The following is a 21,142-nucleotide window of genomic DNA, read 5'->3' as shown; positions in this document are numbered from 1 at the left end:
AGATTGGCAAACATACTTTAACATTGGAACAATTCCTATCCAAAAATGCTTAAGATTTCTAGAGTAAAGAAATCCTTCATGATGCATTATAACTCCTCATGATTCATAATTTAGACTAGAAACTAAAGTTGAGATGCTTTAATGAACTGTGTGGATGTATTGATTTTTTGTAAGAGAGAAGAGTTTATTATTACAAATACATCTTGACTGCATTCTGGGCAAAGTCTTCCTCAGTCTTGAGCTAAAAGCTGGAATAAAAAGACTATAAATATCTAATATTGGTTTAAGTGAAAATTCTACTTCAAGATGAATAGCCCATTGCTCTCTTAAATAGTTTTAAGCATCTGCCTCATGAGGTTAGACATTTTTTAATTCAACACACTGACCTATTTGTAAAAATGTTACGGAAAAAGAAAATTTAGAATTGTGGGTTGGGGGGTTTACTGTGTAACAGAGAAAGCAAGCTTGTGAAAATTATATAGAATGTAAAGGAGACCCAAAGGAAGTGACACTAGGGGTGTTTTAATTCACTGTAGAACTCATCATGGTACAAACTGGAGGCATTATTTCAGTAATTCCTCAGAGACTAGGAAAGCACAGGATCTTGTGTTTCCTGAAAGAAATAAACAAACTTACTAATTTGCTAGGGACATTTCCTGTTCATGTAAGTCGACTAACACTGGCAATGATGATTAGCATCTCCAGTCCCCAAATAGTCATTACAATAATGATAAAGACATTTAAAAACCAAGCCATGATTAGTTACACTGCATTTGACTTTGTTTCTAGCAATATCAATGGGGGGAAGTCCATAATTTTACCATGAAAGATCACATCCATTTGGGAGGAATATGTAATGTACTGGAAGCAGTATTCACTGTAGTCACAAGTGGACAAGTCTGCATGGTACAAAGAACCTAGAATAAAAATACTGTTTTGCTTTCCTATCTGCATAAAGGCATAAATATTGCTTATTACTCCTGTCCTCTCAAAACTCATTAATGTTGAAGAAAAAGGCTTATTCTTATCTGGGTTGTTCTTCATCCCCCTTGCGTAATGAATCCCAATCAGTGCTCTGCAATGCTATTCTCCTCAGCAGCCTATAAAAATTTTTAGGCACACAAGAAAAGTAGGATTCAAGTATTCCAATACATTTATTTTGTCTGTCTTTCAGATTAGGGGATCATAAAGAACTCAAATTCATTCTGTTTACCCCTGACTTTGGAAAGATGAAAATTTCTCTCCCTCTGTTTACTAGGCTCTAGTAAACTCATTCATTTGTCTTCATGATAGTATTGGGACACTACTTGGCTTGCAGTAAGAACTTGCAACTTGTGTCATTATTTTGCATCTCTGTTATATAAATAATAATATTTAATCTACAAGAAAGAATTTCATATTACAAAAATGAATATCTAAAATCCTAATGGAAATTATAGAAAACAATTTATTAAATAAGAGATAAGAGATAAAGATATTATTTTTGGCCATCTGCTATAGACTCTGGAATACTGTAGAGGAAATAAATAAAAAATACAAGAATATTAAAAAGCCCATGCTGGATTATTTCTAACCACCATGCAAGTCATTTTCATCTGCATATCAATTGCAAAGGAGGGAAGTCATCACATCAAAAATGAGCACAAAGTTCTGAAGCTAGAACTTATAAACTCAAACCTCAATGATTTCTTTGACAGGCAAAATTTCTAAACACCGCTTTCTATTCCATTCCCCTTTCTTGAGATAGCTACCTTTTTTTTTTTTTTTGCCTCATCTTGATTGCTACTAATGTGCCACTGAGGTGTAAGTAGCTTGGTTGCAGCTAATAATTCCTACCGAAGTAAAAGCTTTTAATTTCTAGTGGAAAAAATATCAGATGTAGCAGCTTGTGATAAGGCTCTTCCTATGCCTTCTGTGGGCAGCACTGACCAGACTGCTTTTATGTTGAATTAGAAGCATTTATATGTGAAAAAATCATGTGTTTCCACATATTTCTGAACAACCATTTTTGTCTAAAAGGAATATCACAGAAAAGTTCCTATTTCATAAAGCAGTTCATGCTGTTCCATTTTAGATCCTCTATTTGATTACATGATATTATAGTTCACCTCTGAAATGTTGTTTAAATATACACATTCGCCACAATCAGCAATGAGCAATCAACTTTAGGAAAAAAACCAAATCTGCATATAATTTGTTTTTAAGCTTTGTTTACTTACCTGCAATGAACAGAAATTGGTCCATCCTGACCAAATTGCTCTTTTGTTTTATGCACTTGGCCAATGAAGTCAATAAATCCTTCTCCAGACTTTGGTACTCCTTGTTCTGGCCAGTCAGTGAACTGGAATTGCCTCACTGTTCGGGACTGACCATCCTTTAACAAAAGACACAAATAAAGCATGTTGCTGTGGTTTAAAATTGATCAGTGAATAATCATAAAGACAATCACAAAGTAAGGATGTTGATAGGAGATGGGGAATGGCTAAGATTATGTTTATGGAAACTCTTTCAACTGCAGTACTACTATTAAAGCTTTTGTATCAGTCTAGAAGTATTATTTTGAGTTTCATTAACCATATTGCATGGATTCTCTTCCACTCTCTGCATAGGAGAGTTGTCTGGCATTCTGATAGTGTAAGAATTGTGCCTGAGGTCAAAGCTATAACAACCCCATGAGGGGTATATGACTTTTTTGGTATATTATGTTTTGAATCCTGTGGACTACAAATTCCTTTATATACAGATCAGGAAGACTAAGGTCATCTAATCTGGTTTTCCATTTCTGAGATATGCTCAACTACTTCACAGCAGGAATATCTTTACTGATAAGACTTGTTTAGTCATTGCCCTCCTTGCAGATGTTATCTTTACCAGCAAGTTGCTTTCTATGAGGTGAACATTTTTCCTGGAAGAAGATGGATAAACAAGCTGGTTGTTTAACAAATTTCTCTTCAATAATGGTTCATTGAATTCACCAACAGCTTGCAGTTAGTTAAAATTGAAAGGATGGGCTTCCTTTCTCAAAACAAGCCATCTGAAGCTCTTCAATCCCCATGGTTAGGAATACTAACAGTTTTTTTAAAGTGCAGAATACAGCATCATAGTTATTTTTATAATGAAGCCACTGGAATTACTAAATGCTAACTTGTGCTATCTGCCTATTTAATGTGCAAAAAGTCAGGACACATAAAAATGCAATACAAATGAATAAAGCAAATTTGTTCTGAATTTTCAAACATTGATGATTTTGACACTGTCAATCTGCACAACTGTAATGTTCAAAATCATGGCAATATGAGCTAGTGATGTTAGCTGGTTCCTCTAGACATCATGTTTTCTAAGCACCTACCCTGTCATGTCTTCAAAATGGTCTTCTATTAAGTGAAACTCATGAAAAATTGAACTTTCTTCTAAGTAAAACTCATGAAAAATTGACATTATTACTGGAAATGCCCATCAAAAAGCAAGTTATGCTGGACGCAGGAATAATATTTCTCTCTTCTTCCTTAGACCACAAACATTCAACTGCTACAGACCTTTGAAATGATATAGAAGTGATTTTAAATATAACCAAAGGAAACCCAATAATTTGCTTTTGTATTTCCTCTGGTTCTGTGGGATTTTGCCTCCCGTGTCTCAGATGAGTGAGGAAAACAGAAAAATGTGTGTGTGTACCAGCAACTACTCCATGAGAGGACCCTCATACTGTGTACTTCCACTAGGTCACAGCGACAATTTAGTGGCCTGTATCTGTGAAACACTTTTTTCCACTTAGACAAATAGTTAATGTTTGAAAATATTCACCCAATTGGATTTATTGTGGGCATCCACACAAAGAACTACGTTTAGTTCCAAAATGGCATTTTGTTAATATAAACATCTCTGATAATGGCTTTCGTAATCCCATTTTCTCCAAAAAAGACGTAATGAAATTGCATCCTCCAGATAGCCTTAGGCAGATGATATAAATTTATCAAGAAGACACAAGTACAGGTTGATTCCCTTCAAAATAACCTTTTATTCTTTCAAAATAAAGAAGGAAAACCTGAAATCTGACTTACTTTTTCCAGGTAGAATAAATAAGGAAGACACTAATTTATTTAAGTCCAGTCTGTCACTGGAAAGTTAACACATTTCTCTGTCATAAATAGATCTAATGGTAAATATTTCTTTTTTGGTGTGTATATATCAACAGTATTAGTATGTTTCATGATTTAAGTAACTCAGTATTCCAATGCAAGTCTGTGAAATGACAATAACCTCTGTTATTTAATATTATTTAATGAGCAGAGAAGTAAAGTTACTTAGTCTATGTTAGACTAGCATTAAAGCATATGGGGAACCGATCTGCAATTTCTTACAGCTCCCTCTGCTACTGACATTATAAAGAGTGTTGATTTCTTTTAATGAGATTCTTGCTAACAGCAGTCCAGATACAAATGCCAAATTTTATTAAAATCTTTACTTTTAAATACTGTGACAGTTTGCACAGTTAGTTATCAAAATAAGTACTTTAAAATCTCTGTGTGGCACAGCAGGCTTTTAATGTTTTATCCTGTTTAGTGGCTGACCGTTTGGATTTATTCTTCCTCCTCACAGGGGATATTCAATTGTCTTTTGATTATGCTTTAGAATTGATATTACTCTCTTACAGCCATCACTAATAGTTTAGCCTTAAATAAGACTGGCCCAACATATTGACCTCTTGAGTTTCCAGAGAAAGTGAGTACAAAGCAGTTAGAAGCAATAACTTGAAACAGTTACTGAGGTCAATTTCACCATACCGCAACTCACAGTTCAGTTTCAGAAATAAAAGAGAGTTCCACAGCAGACACTTGCTGGTGGCATCTACAAAGGTACAGTGCCTTGTTTTTTGTCCTTGTGAAATAACTGGTCATCTTGGCTCTGCCAGAGCATGGATGGTGTTATAACAGTACAGATGGATTTGGAGAAGAGAGGGAGAGGGTGTTTGCAATCACCCCAGCATTTACTCTTCTTTGAGTGCAACAATTTAGTCAAACAATTCCAATTGCTGGGCGTGACAGCCACAAAAGCCTAACTAGAGGAAAACTGTAATGTATATTTTGGTAAGTATTTCCCACTTCTTCCAGTAAATTTGGAAGGAGATATAGTTTTCCAGCATAACTAGAAAATTTAGGATGGTGCTGTCAGCTCACTGAGGAGTTTAGCAAAATTTGGACCATCAAGATAAGGAGGTTCTTAAAATTTGAGAAGCAATAATATGTGACAGTAAAATGTTATATCAGGACCTTCAATGTGCTTAATGCTTTCTAAAAGAGGTTTATTAATATCATGTCAAATAAAATTAGTTCTGGTAAATTTAATTATTTAATTATTTGGCCCTTTACTGGTTTGATAGCTGTAGGTAAGCAGACTTGCCTAAATTTTCTACTTCAATACAAAGTCTTGAAGGAACTTTTTTTGAAATATAAAATATCTGGGGACACTTCGATTACAGCTATGGCTTTTTGTTATAACTGTAATTTTGTCATCAGAGCTTTGTGAACTATGTCACATAATAATTCTTCCAACTTGAGACAGACTTTAAATAGAAAATAAATTAAAACTATCAGGATATTTGCAGTGAAATTGGATTTGACTATCTCTGCTTGCAACTGTGTTTAAAGACTGATGCTAGGAGCCTGTTAACCACTTTTCTTAAGCACAAATAGGCTAGAGAAGATATGAGTCATATGATTCACATTTCAAATAGAATGAAAATCAGATCCAATGTATCTACAGTTCCTTTACAAAAATCTACACCTGAATCTCATTTGCCAAACAAAAGGTTCATATGCTCACTTGATACAATACTAACAATACTACCCAATTTTACTTGATGCTCACATTAAAAGCAGTGGTCTAGCTAACCATGAGGAAGTCTAATATTTCAGATGCTGACAGGCAACTCGGAGTAGACACTCATGATATTCCTGGACATTACATCCTGCTATTTTTCTTCAACAATATTATTCCACAGTGCCTAGAGAAACAGAGGCTGACAGTGTGTTTTCCTGCCACACAGACTGAAGCGTTAGAAATCAAGTCTGAGAAACGCCAAATATATATTAAAAGTTTACGTATGTTTAATCTTATATGAGTACTGAGTTTTGGACTCAGAAATTCAGATAAGAAACGAAGTATGAAAATGAGGATGCTAAGGTCACAACTGCATGTATCTACTCTGCAGATATACTAGAGAGCTGGAATAAACTACATGAAAAATCAAATTATAATGTGCAAAGCTTGTCCAGCTTTTCTTATGAATGTCATTTGTTTTGCAGTTTTAAAATCTCAGTATATTAACCTTCATGCCCACTCAGCCTCAAGGGTGGTGCAAAACAACAAAACAACACTCTATGTTGCAAAAATTGTACCCTGTAATGATCAAGGGGAAAATGAGGAAAAAGAGGAAAATAGTTCTCAAATAATCTAATGTATTTTGGCACAAATAGTTCAGAACTATAAAATTGCGCTGCCCAGATGCTAGATCTGAATGAAGTCAATCATTCTCACAGAAGGATTCCATTTATTTAAAAATAACTTAATCTGATTTTTATTATTGCTTGTAGAAAGTATATCTCTGGGTTTTCTTAATAATAGTAAAAATTCCAAAACCCCCAAACACAGAAAAAAGAAAGAAATAAACATTTTCTTTTAAACTTATGGGAACAAATGTAATGTTATGTTGACTTACCCTTGCATCTGTAACCTTGAATTCCCTCAGAATATACTGCGGCATGTTGTACTCTGCCATTGGATCTACCACAAAATACTGATATCTGGCTGAGCGCTCGGCAGGCCAGTACTGGTGGCATTTTTCCTATGAAATAACAAAGTAAAATATATTTCCTATTATTTGAGAGCACTACCATAAACTGGTATAAACCTTTTTTTACTCAGCTAAGTATAATATTCATGGAAAGTGTCAATAGTGACAGGAACATGAGCTGCTTGTGTTGGTGTAAAGTAAAAAATTATCTTTAATACTGCCTTGCAAAGGGTTTTTCATTGTTTGCCGTATATCTGAACTTGCTTATACTTCTGCTCAGTTTAATTGTCTATCAGTGACAAGAGCTATCCTTAATCTAATTTTCAATGGTGAATTTTTATCTCAATTTAAATCTTGATACCACCTTCAGTTTTCTTCCTTTTTGCTTGTTGGAGCAAGTCCCCCCAGCCTCAGTCACTATATCTCTGCATCCACTAGCCACGTCCTGAATAATCTCTTTTCTCTCAGACACATGGTCTAATTCAGATTTCACTTAGCAGATGCTAGCTTTCTCTTGATATAATCCTGCCCAGATAGCAGGCCTCTTCATTCCTTCCAGTAGACAAGAGTACCAATTAAATGAGTTTAGAACTGTAAACTGGGGGATGAAACTTTCATGTGCAGCACAGAACACACACAAGACATTCCGATCTAAAAAATACCACACTTTCTTTTAACATTTTTACAAGGAGATGCTGCAAAAGTGAAGCTTCCAAAAGAGAGATCTTTCTTTTTAAATAGACAGCAATGGTCTCTCTTGCTGAATCTCAATGTGCCCCACACAAACACACCATGTCTAGTTTGTCCATTGCAACACATCAACAGATTGGAAAAATTTACACCTATGACCAGGAAGGCCACTCCTGTTTCAAAAGGAGACGGAACCAAAATTCTCATCTTTAGATATTCCTAAGAATTAAATATTTTAATGAAAAGAGCTGCTGTAACCAACATTTAGTAAAGGAATATTAGAGCAGTACTTACTCTGCCCATTTCTCGTAGCTTAGTGAGCATGACCACAATTGTAGAGTTATGCTCCCAGAGCATTCTCCAGAAGTCTTCAGTTGTTTCTGCTAAAGGACCCTGTGTAGCTATGTAAGCTTTTTGTTGTCTATGTTAACAACAAAAAACGCCCCCCCCAAAAAAAAAGAAGTAGATTAACAGTATTATTTACAGTATTATTTTGGATCTATACTCATGTTCTTTGCTTATATGAAAACATTATCTGGAGGGAAAATGTATATACTGTTAATAATGAGCACATTAAAACCTTATTATGATTGTTTAATCAAACTATGGCTTTTTATTTTTAGAAATTTGAGAGGAAAATTACTCTGTTAATATTATGATGTATGACTTTATCATTATTATTTAAATTTTAATGCAACTCTAATTGCTCAATTTTTTGTGCTGTAAAAAGCATTTAAGAAACACTTAGTTGTGCTGGTGCATTTTGTAGAAATAACTGTCTAACAATCTATTAAGTTTAGGAATTATAGCATCAAGCAGTTTCTTTATTAACGTCATTTCAACAGTCTGATGCCTCCAGCAAAAGTAAGGCAGGAAGAAAATTTGGGAATGGAGTGTGAATTTCCAGGCCCTAATATCCTACTGAGGAAAGCTACCACAAAAATCTTAAAAGATTGGATCAACAGCTTTACAAGATGATGACCAGTTTGTGTTGCTCTTGCTTCTTCCAAGCAACAGCAATGCCTTTGTGGGTGATAGTGGAGATGAAGTTTATTTTCAATTATGAGCTGAGGCTCAGAAAATTCACTCTGTGGATATGGATACTCAGGCACACCTAAACTATGGCAAACATAGGCAAATGATGCCATTTCCCTTTCATGTCTTTTTCAACCAGCTGCTTTAAGTCAGCTGAGGGCATACTGCTCCATGTCATCATGAAGAGGCCAAAGGGCTGCACATCTGTTTATATACAAAAGACATTTGTTGGTTAAGTCAAGTCCTAGGCAGTGTCCCAAGACCATAGGTTATCACCTTGACACACAGAGTGTATCTCCTGTATCTTATTTCTATATATCCTTTTAAGCAGAAAAATTGTGAAGAAATAGGGGTCCAAATCATGAGCATGCCTAAAGTCTCATTAACTTTCAGCATGTAAAGCCTACTAAGAGCTCTCAGTGGCTTAAACACAGGTAAAAATATAATATTTAAGATTCTGTGTAATTTACAAAATTTTTCTATATTACATAGGGAAAAAATATAAACCCTTTACTAAAATTTTAAGAAACATCAAATCGAACAAGCCCTGAACATACAAAAAAATTACTAGATTTCTATACTAAGTTTTGTTTTTTTCAAAATAATTACACAAACAATTTTGTAAACTTTTAAAACAGTAAATATAAGAACACAGCACTATTTGTACCTGTATCCATCAATGAAACTGGCATTAATATAATCAGAGCCTTCTACTCCTCGGATAGGCTGCAAGCATACCCTTGTGGATTCATATGGCATAATATTGACAAGGCGATTTTTGAATTTATTACATGGAAGATTGGCACTGATGAATCTTGAAGTGTGAGCCTTAGAGCTAGCAAGACGCTGTTGAAAACAAGTTAAAAGAATTAAGGCCAGGTATAACAAAGACAAGTGACACTATCAGGTTTTATAATTTCTGCTCAGTAGCCATTAATGAATGATTTCAACCTCAGTGCTTACTTTTCCATATTCTATTGCATTACCCAAATATTTGTAAATCTTCTTTAATATCTTTTAAAAGTACAATGTCTGCTCCATTAGTGCATTTGGACAAATTCCAGGATTAAATCACTACACAAACACATATTTCAAGATATAGTAACAATAAAGGAACAGCAGGGTTAAATCAACCTCAACTGAATGGTTCTTATCCAGACACCCATTGAGAACTGAATTGTACTTTTTAGAAAGAACCATCTTCTTAATTTAAAATTTTAGTCTAATGGTGTCTTTTATCTTCTGATTACTGGAAACAAGTGGTGGAGAACAGAGCAACTTCAGTGTTACATCATTTGGTTTTGGTTACCCACAACATAAAATCCCAGTACCTTAAATTCCAGTTCCATTCCTGTGACATTCTCGCCTGTTTCTATCTGTGTCAGCTTCTGGATATATGCATACAGGTTTCTGGCTGGCACTTCGGTATTTCCACATGTCACTGCTTCCAGCAGTGCATCATGGATAAAGATGTATTGGTCCTCAGTTTGAACCATGTAATTCCTCTGTGCTCTCATTAGAGTTACGTGGCCATAAATATCTACAGTCTTTTCATGCTTTATTCTCTCTAACATGGCATCTATCACAATAAAACAGCCAGTCCTGCCGACTCCAGCACTAAAAGAAATGAACACGGGAGAGAAAACATGGACTGTTTCATTCATTGTGCTTACTTTTACATCATTCAAGATTTAAACTTTTGTAATGCTGATTTAAATACCACGTTTCTGAATATGAACATCAGCTTTTATGAAAGAGGTTGGCGCCCTGAAATAAGTAAACTCCTTAAATATAAATTAAAAGCAATTGAGAACACAGAATGCTTTTATATGACATCTTTGTAACTTGCAGTTTCAGGTTTGACTACAACAGAAATAAAACACCTTGCAACATGTTCTCAAGATGTATGTTCTTAAAAATGGAAATTACTGGAGATGATAAATACTCTAAGAATTCAAGCTTTATTTGTAGCATGATTTCTAAGTCATTAAACATGCTGTTGTTCCTATTCTCTTTACAGAGGTAAATTTATTGGCAAACAATAATCCAACAGAAAATGTGTCTTACATATTTCTATTATACTTTGCTGGTAAACTTTCCACCCATCTCCCAACCCTGCTGATGGGGGTTCTATTAACACAGTTTGTTCTGTCCTCTGCTGTTTCACGTGGCTAGGACATACTGTTAGTCTTTGCAACGCAGACCCATGACTAGAGAGCTGTGTTAGCTGTAGGCTCGGGAAAATCCAACTGTTTGGATGACAGCTGCAGTGAACCAAATCAGAACACCTTTTTGTATGATTGAACTTAATGAAGTTTTGTTGCAACTACTTGCATACATGTAGCTAAACTAAACTGAAGTTTAAAACGTGATGGGATTTGTACATTGTTTTTCTGTCCAGGATCACATCATGCCTGCAACAATGAATTATAGTCCCAGGCTTTCTAAATGCCTAACTTTTTTCAGTTAGTGACTGTAAATGAAACACATAGTATAGTAAGCCACAGTTTATAAACCCTCAAGACACTGAGATTAGCTAAATTAAGAATATTTAAGAACACTATGAACTGCAATCTTTTGAGTATAAATAGAAAGAAACAAAAATAATTATAATCAAGCTTCTAGAGGACAACTATTAAGCCAAAACTTCTCACAGTTTCTATATTTTCAAGAGATATTAATATTCTAAGCCCATCCTGAAACTGACAGGCAAGGTCAAACATTTAATTTTTCTATTTATTTATTTATTCTTTCTTATTTCTTAAGAATCTTTGTCAATTACCAGTAAAACTGATTTTCCTTATAACCAATTCAGAAGGAAGTACAAAACAGAAAAATATTTTTTCCAACATAAGGCAAGTCTTCTTTCTAAGACAGCAGATTTACATATTGTTAATCACGTGTTCTTGCCAAGGATTATTCCTCCAAGCAGCAGATCCTCTTCAAACAGCTGAGGACTTCTGCTAATAGACCAAGCACATCAATCTCAACCTTCTTAGATGCCACTCTGACAAGAATTAACCTGTATTCTGAGTTAAAGAAAATTTACCTAACAGTGATATTCATCAGCAGAAATTGTAGAGAAGGAAAAATAAAAAAAACCAAAATTATAGTTATCCTAGTTCATTTACCTTGTATAATAAAAGCTCTGCATTTCAGGAAAACCTGTTGACATTAACCTTGCTAAAAATCATGGAGAAAACCTTAAAAAGGTATCTCACTGTTGTGATTTTCTTTGGGCTTTTTTTTGTTCTTGTAATGAAAATCAATAGAAGTAGCACACATTTGTATGTCAGATTGGTTTATATAGTATTTAAACTGTTCCTTCAATAATTACTCTTCACATTCAGTTTTTGTTAGTTTAGTAACCATGGGCCAAGTGAGAAATATGAAAGCTTGGCAGTGCAGATTTTCTCAGTAACCTAGAATATGGTTCTTTTTCCTATAATGCATTAAATTGCTGTTCCAACATCATGTTTATAACTGGATATGCCATTTTTCAGATTGAACATCACAAAGTCACTGGTACCTTCAGACCAAAACTGCAAAATCCCAAGCCAGCTAAAAACTTGCACCTTCAGCTAGAATGAACAATTTTCAATTCTTCTTTTCATGTCATTTATTATCATTTATATATTTATTTTTTCCATGAGCAAACTCAAAGAGTAATAGCTATTAGTATACTCTAGCACAGAAGATATTTGCTACTCTACAGAGTTATGCAGAAGTTGTGACGATCATGAAAGCAGATCCAAACACATTATTATGTGTTTGTATGCACTCATTTCATGGTAAGGATGAAGGGGTGATGCACTACATTTATGGAGGCATTTGGGCTCCTGACACACATCTCTCTGGACCATTTTATCCAGTGAGATGTTTTACTTTTTTAAGGTGTTCACTACATTCTAGTTCTGCCCATTAGACTGATGTGTGTCTACTAAACTACTCTTTTGACTTTCCACATACAAATGGAACCAGTGCTATGAAGGTGTTAACTTGACTCTTTGAAATGTGCTCTTCCTGCCCCCAATACCTTCTAATTCCAAAGTACAATAGCTTATTATATAAAAGAAACTATCCTACCCTAATTTTTTATCCCATTTCTCTTTCTCTTCCACTATTACACAGCCTTCTTAATATACTATGATATGCTGCTGGGAAGCCACACACTTTGAATCCTCACTAATAAGCCACTGAAATATATGTATTAAAAAAATTCCCTTTCATCTGTTAACCATGATAATTCAGCTAATAAGGATAACTTCACAAATAATTTCTACTTTTGTTATTGGCTTTCTTGCCCTTTTGGTTTGCATCTTCTGGTGTTGCTGTTAAAATTAGAATTTTTGTTTCAGTTAGTGAAAGAACTATTACATTTTCAATCTGAAAACCTAGGTATCTGCTAAATAGACATGCCTATTAGGAAACTGTTACTCCTTCAAATATTGTCATTTACAGTATTATAACATTTGCTTTCAATTTCTAAAATCATGACTGACTCAGTCCTATGAGCTGAAACATGCTTAATGTCCTGTGATGTAATACAGCTACAATAGCTACAATTCAAAAAAGGAAAATGAAGAGGCATAAGGGGGACATTCTGAATTCAAATCACTGTATGGATGTGTTAAAGGTTGCTTTTATGATTAATTTGTAGCTGTTTAAATGATGACCCTTTACTGATACTTCAGTGATTTGGCAAAGGAAGGCAGTGTAATTACCAGTATTCACAGATCATTTAATTGGAAGCAAAGACAGTAAAATATGGACAAAAAATCATGTAGGACATCTTTGACTCATATCAGGGGAAAATTTTATTGAATATTACTGTTTCAGACTGAATGAAGCTTGCATTTATAAACTGAAATTACATTAAATTGGTTGTGATATGGGAAATATATAAAAAGATCTGGATTTTATTGAGGAACTTCTAATGATTGATTAGATTCTGATCCCATAGAAATTCTGTAGTAGTTCTGACAAGAGCAATATTTAGATTATTTTCCCTTTTGTGGTTAGTAAATTAGAACAGAGCAGAAAATCACGCCCCTGGCTAGGAAGCAGAAAAAAAAGGCCCTTATAAAACCACTGAACATCCTTTTGAAAAGAAACATCTGATCAAAATAACATAAAGACCTTGTGCAAAGACATAAATTGAAATTTTGTTTTAGAAGAGATGCTGGATTGCTTCAAGAATTATACAGCAGTTTAAAAGAGACCTTTGAGAATTTATTGGCAGTGTATTGAAGTGTACAGTGATTTTCTTTCCTTCTCACTGTGGTTATGGTTGGATACCAGACAACAAGAATGGTATTCAGCACCTTCTTAGATGCAGTGCTTTACCAAAGACCTCACTGACTGAATTTTCTTTATCCACAGGCTATGCATGGAGGTAACCATATTTATCACTGAAGTCACATAAAATGTCTGAAAAAGAACATGGAATAAAAGAAATTGGAAAACAGGAGAATATTTCACTACAAGCAGATAAGGTTCAGTCTAGAATTCTCCCTAGTTTTCATAGGTAGTAGACAAAAACATGGGCTAGTTACAACCCAAAAGCCAGACAGATTGCTTTCTTCCTTTAAGAAAGGAAGCGTTTAAATAAGATTTTTCATTTCAGTCTGTACATTCTCAGAATTCTACTATTACCATAAAATCTTCAGATATAACCACCCCAGATTTAAGTCCACATTTTTTTGTAATATGCACCTGCAAAAGTATAATAATTTTCAGGAAGTAAATTTGTTCTTCATCTAATCCCAAGTACAGCTCTGGAGAGATCAAGGATAAGAAGCTGTCTTATGAGATTGTAACTTGAACACAAACAAACCCTCAAATATTAACACACAGAATCAAAACTTCTAAAAATTTCTCTAACAAATCCCATATATAGGAAATAATTGTTTACTAAAATAATTTTAAAAGATGAATTTTTCCATGCAAGCTAAAAACGTAGCATTTGTAATGTTCAACAAAACAAAAAATTTAAGAGACCCTTCTAACAATGACATTCCATTACAGCACTTCAAATCCTCTCATCAGTCATAAATTAATGTTACATACAGAGGATGAAACAAAAATTATTTGTTCTTTACTTGCCAAATAAGAATTGGGATCATGAAATGAAATGATGAGACTTTCAAACAAACAGGAAGTAATTTTTAAAGTAGTACATAATTAAATTGTGAGACACATTGTTACAGAATATCATGCATGACAAAAGAAATTCAGAGAGGAAAGGATCAATTAAGGGTTATTAACCAGCATGTCACAGACACAACTTCCCCTACAGAAATCCTTTTATTAGATTTCACTGGAATTTGGATAGGGATTCTGAAAAATAACATTCTAGATATGTCCTGGGAGAGAAACTGAAATGCACTGTCTAAATTTGGTGTCGTGATCCTATATATTTATAAAAGGCATAAACATTCCATTTCCCAGCTCTAAAGCAGATCATCTTAGAACTCTTCTTTTGAATCAACACTTTAGCCATCAGGTACTTGACACCTTTGATAATTATACCATTGAAAATTCACACTCTTAATTTGCAATACTTTCTTCTTCTTTCTTGAAAGGGACAAATTATCATAACTATTCTACCTGCTTCTTTCCTGAAATCATGAATTGTTGGTGAAAAAAAATCTCTTATTGTCCTGCTTATGAGATGGAATAGCAGAAACTGTACATAACTGAAAAGTTCATTGACCTTATTTCATATCTTGTATTTTTCTCATCATGGTTTTCCTTCAGAATTGATTGTTTATTCTATATAACAATACATGCCATAATCCTGCTTTTCATAGAGGATTTTTACATATACACCTTGCTTAATCACTATGTTATCTGATTTCTTCAATTACTCAGTCATATAAAGAAAAGACATTAAAATCAACTTTATTCCTCTGTACTATTTTATCTGTTTACAAGGATTTACTGTGATTTTTTTATTGCAAAATTAATTCAGTTCTCATATATTCTCCTTCTTATCTTACTACTTCTTTAAATACAATCTTATATAAGAATGTACTGATCTCTGTATTTATCATCAAGGAGTAACTATCCTAAATATGTCTTCTCTGTGATATTTGTTGAGTTTCAGTGTATACTTTACATTTTTGCAATGTACAATGCCTTCTTGACATTATCCATTGGACTAAAGAAAGAATGTTCTGAAATTGACTGAAATAGAGTTTAGAAAAAGAAAGTATTTTAAGGTTAATTTTAAAAACACATCTTACTGTGACTTGTTACCTTCAATTAAAGATAGATCTATGCCTGAACAGCTGCAGTAAATACAAAAAAAAATGCTATTTCTGAGTAATTTAGCAGAGGAAGTACACTGTGATCCTACAGTCAATAAAGAGAAGTGAAGATTACAGCACAGCAGAGAAATCAATGGACAGAAATTATGCTGCTTGCTGCTAACAATTATTTGCTCCTTTCTTTGCAGTTAACCTGCTTTGCATTCTCAGGGTGGAATGTTTTGAGAAGTAGCTTCATACTTTTGAATATTTCTTTCTGTGCTTTGATTACATTTTCATGGAGAAGAGCTATCAGCCTATCAGTGCAAGTAGCAGAAGGTGAACTGGTGCTATCCGGATAACTGGAAGACCTTGAAAGCACTTGCTAGCCAACAAAATAATTCCAAGTTTCAGAATCCTCTGGACCCTTCCCTGATTCTAGGTGTTTTGTATTCCTATTGTGGACAACAATTTCTTCTTTTCTTAACAGCAGCTTCCCTTGGGATTTTTTCTGGTTGGGTTTAAGACTGATGGAACAGTGAAGAAGTCTGAGGTTGTCACCCAGACACAGGACTTCATCAGGTAAGCACAAAGTAAAAGAAAGATGTTATCCCCAGGATTCTTTAGTCCACACTGGCTTTTTTGTTTTGTTTTGTTTTTGGAGTACCAACCACAGTTCAAAGCCCTAAATGAATCTGTGTACAAAATTTTTTAAAATTTTTTTCTCACTCCCTTGCTCCATTTTCCCCTATTCTGAAAACTTGGAAATAACCAGTAGTTTAGTCCTGAACCTTAAAGCTGATATGACTTTAGTAATAGTAGACCTATTGTTTTGGATCTCTATCTCAGAATGTCTCTTCCTTTTCAATAGAGAACTGATACACCTAGAGGATACATTCAGAGCATAAGACAAACTTGATGTTCCCACCTCTAGATTTGGTTTAAAATGAATTGGTTGCAATAGAGTATTAATGCAGTGAGATGCTACACAGCAGAAAACAGAGTTAAAAAAGCTGAGGCTTTTCTGATGAGTTCATATGAAGACTAGTCCTGTTTTTTTTTTAGATGAAGCAGTGAAAAAAATAAATACTCTTTGTAATATTTGACAATACTCCACTGACTGCTGAAGAGCTTGGTTACTGGTACTCATTACAACAATTCTTAACTTCTGAAATCTTAATACCGTCATGAATTCTCTGTAACACAGAAAATCAGGTTGTGAAAGGTTAATACCACTAAGCATTTCACATTTCTTAATCACAACTTGTCATTTAGAGGTTAGACAGTAATATCTTCCTTTTTTTTTTTCAGGAATTTGAACTTATGTGCAAAAATTGTGGGCAAGTTAGAATGGAAATAATGGAAGTTTTAGCATAGAAGTTTCAAGATAGCTGTAAAACAAGCTTGGATAGTATTATGATGTTTTTAAAATTCAGGTGACAAAAAATAGATATCACAATGCAGAATTTACTTGGAACAGCAGTCACTGAGAAAATCTGATAATAAGTGATGAGACCCTGAATTAAGTCTAAAAGTATAAAAAATGAAGAAAGATTAATATTCAGGGCAGAATACTGATTGGAAAGCCTCCATGAAAAGATAACAGGACTATTTTTAAAGCTGCATTTTACTTCTAGAGACATGGGGAGAGGATTTAAAGAGACTTTCATGCTGATTACTTTAGATAAAAATACAGCCTGTTCGAAGTTAGCCAAACACACTGGGTAGCCAAGTTGATGCAATGTGTTGCAGCATACTCTGTGTCTATGGATATTCCGGAATTTAATGTAGGTACAGCTGGGAAATCTCAGAGATACCCCTTTCCAGAATTCAGCTATTGGGTTATAAAAATATTTTCACATTTCCTGCAGATGGCTGGATTATTTTCTTCACTCATAATTTTAATTCAGAATTCATTACGGACAGCTGCTGGCTCTGATAGAACCTAATTGCTCTTTTACTAGACTCAGCTGCAAGCAGTCAGATTTCCTTTTCCTTTGTAGAATATATTATATATAAACATGGGTGGGGAGAAAAATAACCAATTAACTAAATACATATGGATAAAATGACTCACTAAGAGTGCTGATCAAATAATGTATCAAACTACAGCTTAGGTCAAAGGAAATTACAGGCCTTGTAGGACATGATAATATATATATATGGAAATAATTATCAGCAGCAACATATTTGTAATTTGAGATAACACATGGAAAAGGCATTGCATTTGTTAAAAAAATCTTACAGACAATTATTACATTTTAATGAGGGGTAGGTTATTTTGCCCAGCAAAAAGTCATCAGTCTTCAGCAGAACTGCTCAATTGAAGCCATTTTTTGGCCAAATCAAAGTCAGGCCTCAGTATGTCCACTGGGAAACTTAGAATAAAATGTGGCATAATCATGGAACTATTTTTACTGCCTTAACTCTTATTAAAAAAAAAATATCCAGAGAATAGTTACTTTTACTCAGGCTACCAAGAAAGAGTATGCCACAAAAGGAGGGAACAGAGACAGCCAGCAAAAATGTCAAGGATGTGAGAACTCCCTTCCATCTCCCTCCACATAAGAAATACTGGAATGGGTTACAATATTTTGATGGATGAACTCAAGAAAATTTGTAGACATGTAAAACATGAAAAAAACATTTTTAACCCTTTTATTCAAAGACATTTAGTGAAATAAAGAGACATATTCAAATTAAAAGTAAATAAATATCTTCTAATGTATATGAGTGAAACTACTTTAAAAAGGAAAAGGATAGTTAATACTGCTTGGTTTTGTTCTTTGAAATGCCTGTACAATCATGAATATAAGCAAAAATGTATCCACCTGTTTCTCTAGGTAGCTAGAGGAATAAAGGGGAAAATAATTGAAATCCTCATGAAGCAAGGCTAAACTAGTCACTAACTGCTTGCTGCTGGAGAGGAAACTTTACTGAAATATTGTTGACATTGGAGTTTTGTACTTTTTCCTGAAATTTCTGACATTTGCCATTGTCAGAGACAGGATACTGGTCTAGACAGAACACTGATTCTATCTAGTAATAGCATTCCCTATGTTCCTTTACAGATTTCTGACTGCTACCAGAAACAAATCTTGCCCTATGCAGTCACAGAAGCTTTTTAGGATTTCAAAAGCTAATCCAGCCCTGAGTCACACCAGTGGGGAGTATAATCCCTGAACCATAGGCTAAGTGCCAACCAAATATGGCTTTATACACATATGACGGATTTAATCAAAGAGACCACAAGTAGGTGTTTTTCATTATTTGAATCTGCATGACAAAATATTCCTATTACTTGTTATTTATATGTTTTTGAATTTTAATAATATTTTCAGTGATCATTTCTGAGTTTTAATGCTTATAAACAATGGAAGCATATGTTATACATACAGCAACTACAGTTCAGGTTTCAGGAAAGGCTTGTTTGCTATGAAGAACTGGTGTCTAACTGAAGACAAAACGTGAAAGTGGATCAGCATCAGTTTGCTTGTGTTTGACAATTCATGGAGGATTTACTGATAATATAGCACAGTATTTTCCTACTCTAAGAAAAAAATCTATCAAGGCCAATTTTATAGGACCCTCCACACAATAACATTAACTAGAGTGTGCTAGTTCTTATCATATTCATACTCCCAGGTTTTCATAAGCAAGTGCCTAAATTTAATGAAAAATAAATTAGATACTTAAGCTCATAATAACACTGCTAAGTTAGAAGATGAGTTGGGAAATAGTATCTTTGCTATCAAGATGATTCTAATTAGTGACACCCAAATTTGAAACGGAGAAAAGAAAATCCAGCATTACCCATCCATCACTCTCTCAATCAGCATACAGATCGAGACACTGCCTCTTGTCTGTATGATTGCATGAGAGGTCTTGCATGTTCAACATAAAATATTCAGGGTCTTCAACTGTAAGGTTTTTGTAATCTGCATTTTCATGGCCTTGAAAGTTTTTATGGTGAAAATATGAAGGCAAATCCAAACTCCCCTCTACCTGTGACATCTCCTGTCCATGTGTGTAGTGCCATTCATTATAAAATTACCAAGGAGCGTCTTGCTGTACCAATTTCATCCATTTAGCCTTTATCAACTTTTCTTCTAGACTCTTTCTCTTTCTCCAGTAGATTCTGCAATTCCAACAATTGATCAAAGACAGAGAAACCATCCAAAATTGTCTAAATGAAGTGAATCCAGTTCGACTTAAACTGAGATCAAGCATCCAAGGCATAAACATTGCAAGCCTCATCCTGTATATGTTGAAATGAAATAACTTCTACGAATAAAGGTATGTGTAGAAATGAAGCTAATGCCAGTCAGTTTCTCTGATTGCATAGTCTGCATAGCTGAGACTATTAATACAGATGAAATATAAGGAAAAACATGGACATTAACTTATTCCTATATTTTTATATTAAGAGGAACTTAATATCCTCATCAGGATCACCAACTAGATATCTTTTCAATATGAGATTCTTATAGCAATCTTATCCCTGTCTGTTTTCTATTAGTGAACAATGACTATGAGAAAAAACAATATTTATGAGATGTACAGTGATCCAGAGCTAACAGCTGAAGAGTAAATAGCTTTACAGCTTTTTTTTGTATAGGGATGATACCCAGCACAGTAGCAACTCAATAACTTCTGGATACAGACATGTGGGTTAAAATGAGAAAATTTAAAATATTTATGATATTAAAATATTTGTCATACTAAAATGCTTTTACTGTCTTTTCCTCTCTAGAGCTTTCAGCTGTCCAATGAAGTTAGGAAGGGTCCTGGATTATTCTCAGGAGAGGGAAAGGGAAGACATGAGGAAGATTCTAGTATTTTTCAATCTTACTTGTGTTGTTTCTGAATATGTACTGGAGAGGCTTTTTCCCCTACCGTGAAAAAGGATAGGCAGTCATCTGCAACCTACTCACTGCAAGGATTAAAAAATGAGCACTTGTAAGGCCTATGGCAAAAGAAGCAGTTCAAACTATACAGAAATGAAATGAAATAATCCACTGGAAAATCATTGCCTTTGATAAGTATATTTTTTTTTTCTTAAACATTCTATTTTTTATTCACATACACTGAACAAGAATTCTACTTTAGGAAATAGAATATCATATGGTGTTTTGTTACTTTTTGAAAATTATCTTGTTTTTCACTCTGCTTACTGGTTATGTTAGTGTAGTCAGATACAGATTTACTTAAAACAGTCACATTCCTCTAAACAGCCAAGTCTTTCTGTTAGCAATAGCAGCATTAACAGTACTTGCCAGAGCTTGAAAAAGAGTCTTAGAGATATACCCCTTGGTGCTGGTATTAAAAGAAAGACTCAAACATATGGGATCGCACTAACATGTTAAGCTTTTAG

At 34.2% G+C, this 21,142-nt stretch overlaps 1 protein-coding gene across 29 annotated transcripts in view; it reads right to left on the bottom strand.

Moving 5' to 3' along the window:
- Positions 1 to 21,142, bottom strand: part of PTPRD (protein tyrosine phosphatase receptor type D) — a 1,161,500-nt gene that overhangs the window by 9,381 nt on the left and 1,130,977 nt on the right. For all 29 annotated transcript variants that reach the window (XM_030968017.1, XM_030968045.1, XM_030968047.1 and 26 more), the window contains 5 exons: positions 9,850 to 10,135; positions 9,186 to 9,364; positions 7,778 to 7,904; positions 6,719 to 6,844; positions 2,220 to 2,374 (listed from right to left, as the gene is read on the bottom strand). In XM_030968017.1, the coding sequence (XP_030823877.1) occupies positions 2,220 to 2,374; positions 6,719 to 6,844; positions 7,778 to 7,904; positions 9,186 to 9,364; positions 9,850 to 10,135 (873 nt within the window). The remainder of the gene's footprint in view (positions 1 to 2,219; positions 2,375 to 6,718; positions 6,845 to 7,777; positions 7,905 to 9,185; positions 9,365 to 9,849; positions 10,136 to 21,142) is intronic.

The sequence above is a fragment of the Camarhynchus parvulus genome, chromosome Z (assembly GCF_901933205.1).
Source record: "Camarhynchus parvulus chromosome Z, STF_HiC, whole genome shotgun sequence".
Taxonomy (NCBI): domain Eukaryota; kingdom Metazoa; phylum Chordata; class Aves; order Passeriformes; family Thraupidae; genus Camarhynchus; species Camarhynchus parvulus.
Note: the sequence above shows the minus strand (reverse complement) of the source record. Positions and strands in the feature narration are given on the sequence as shown.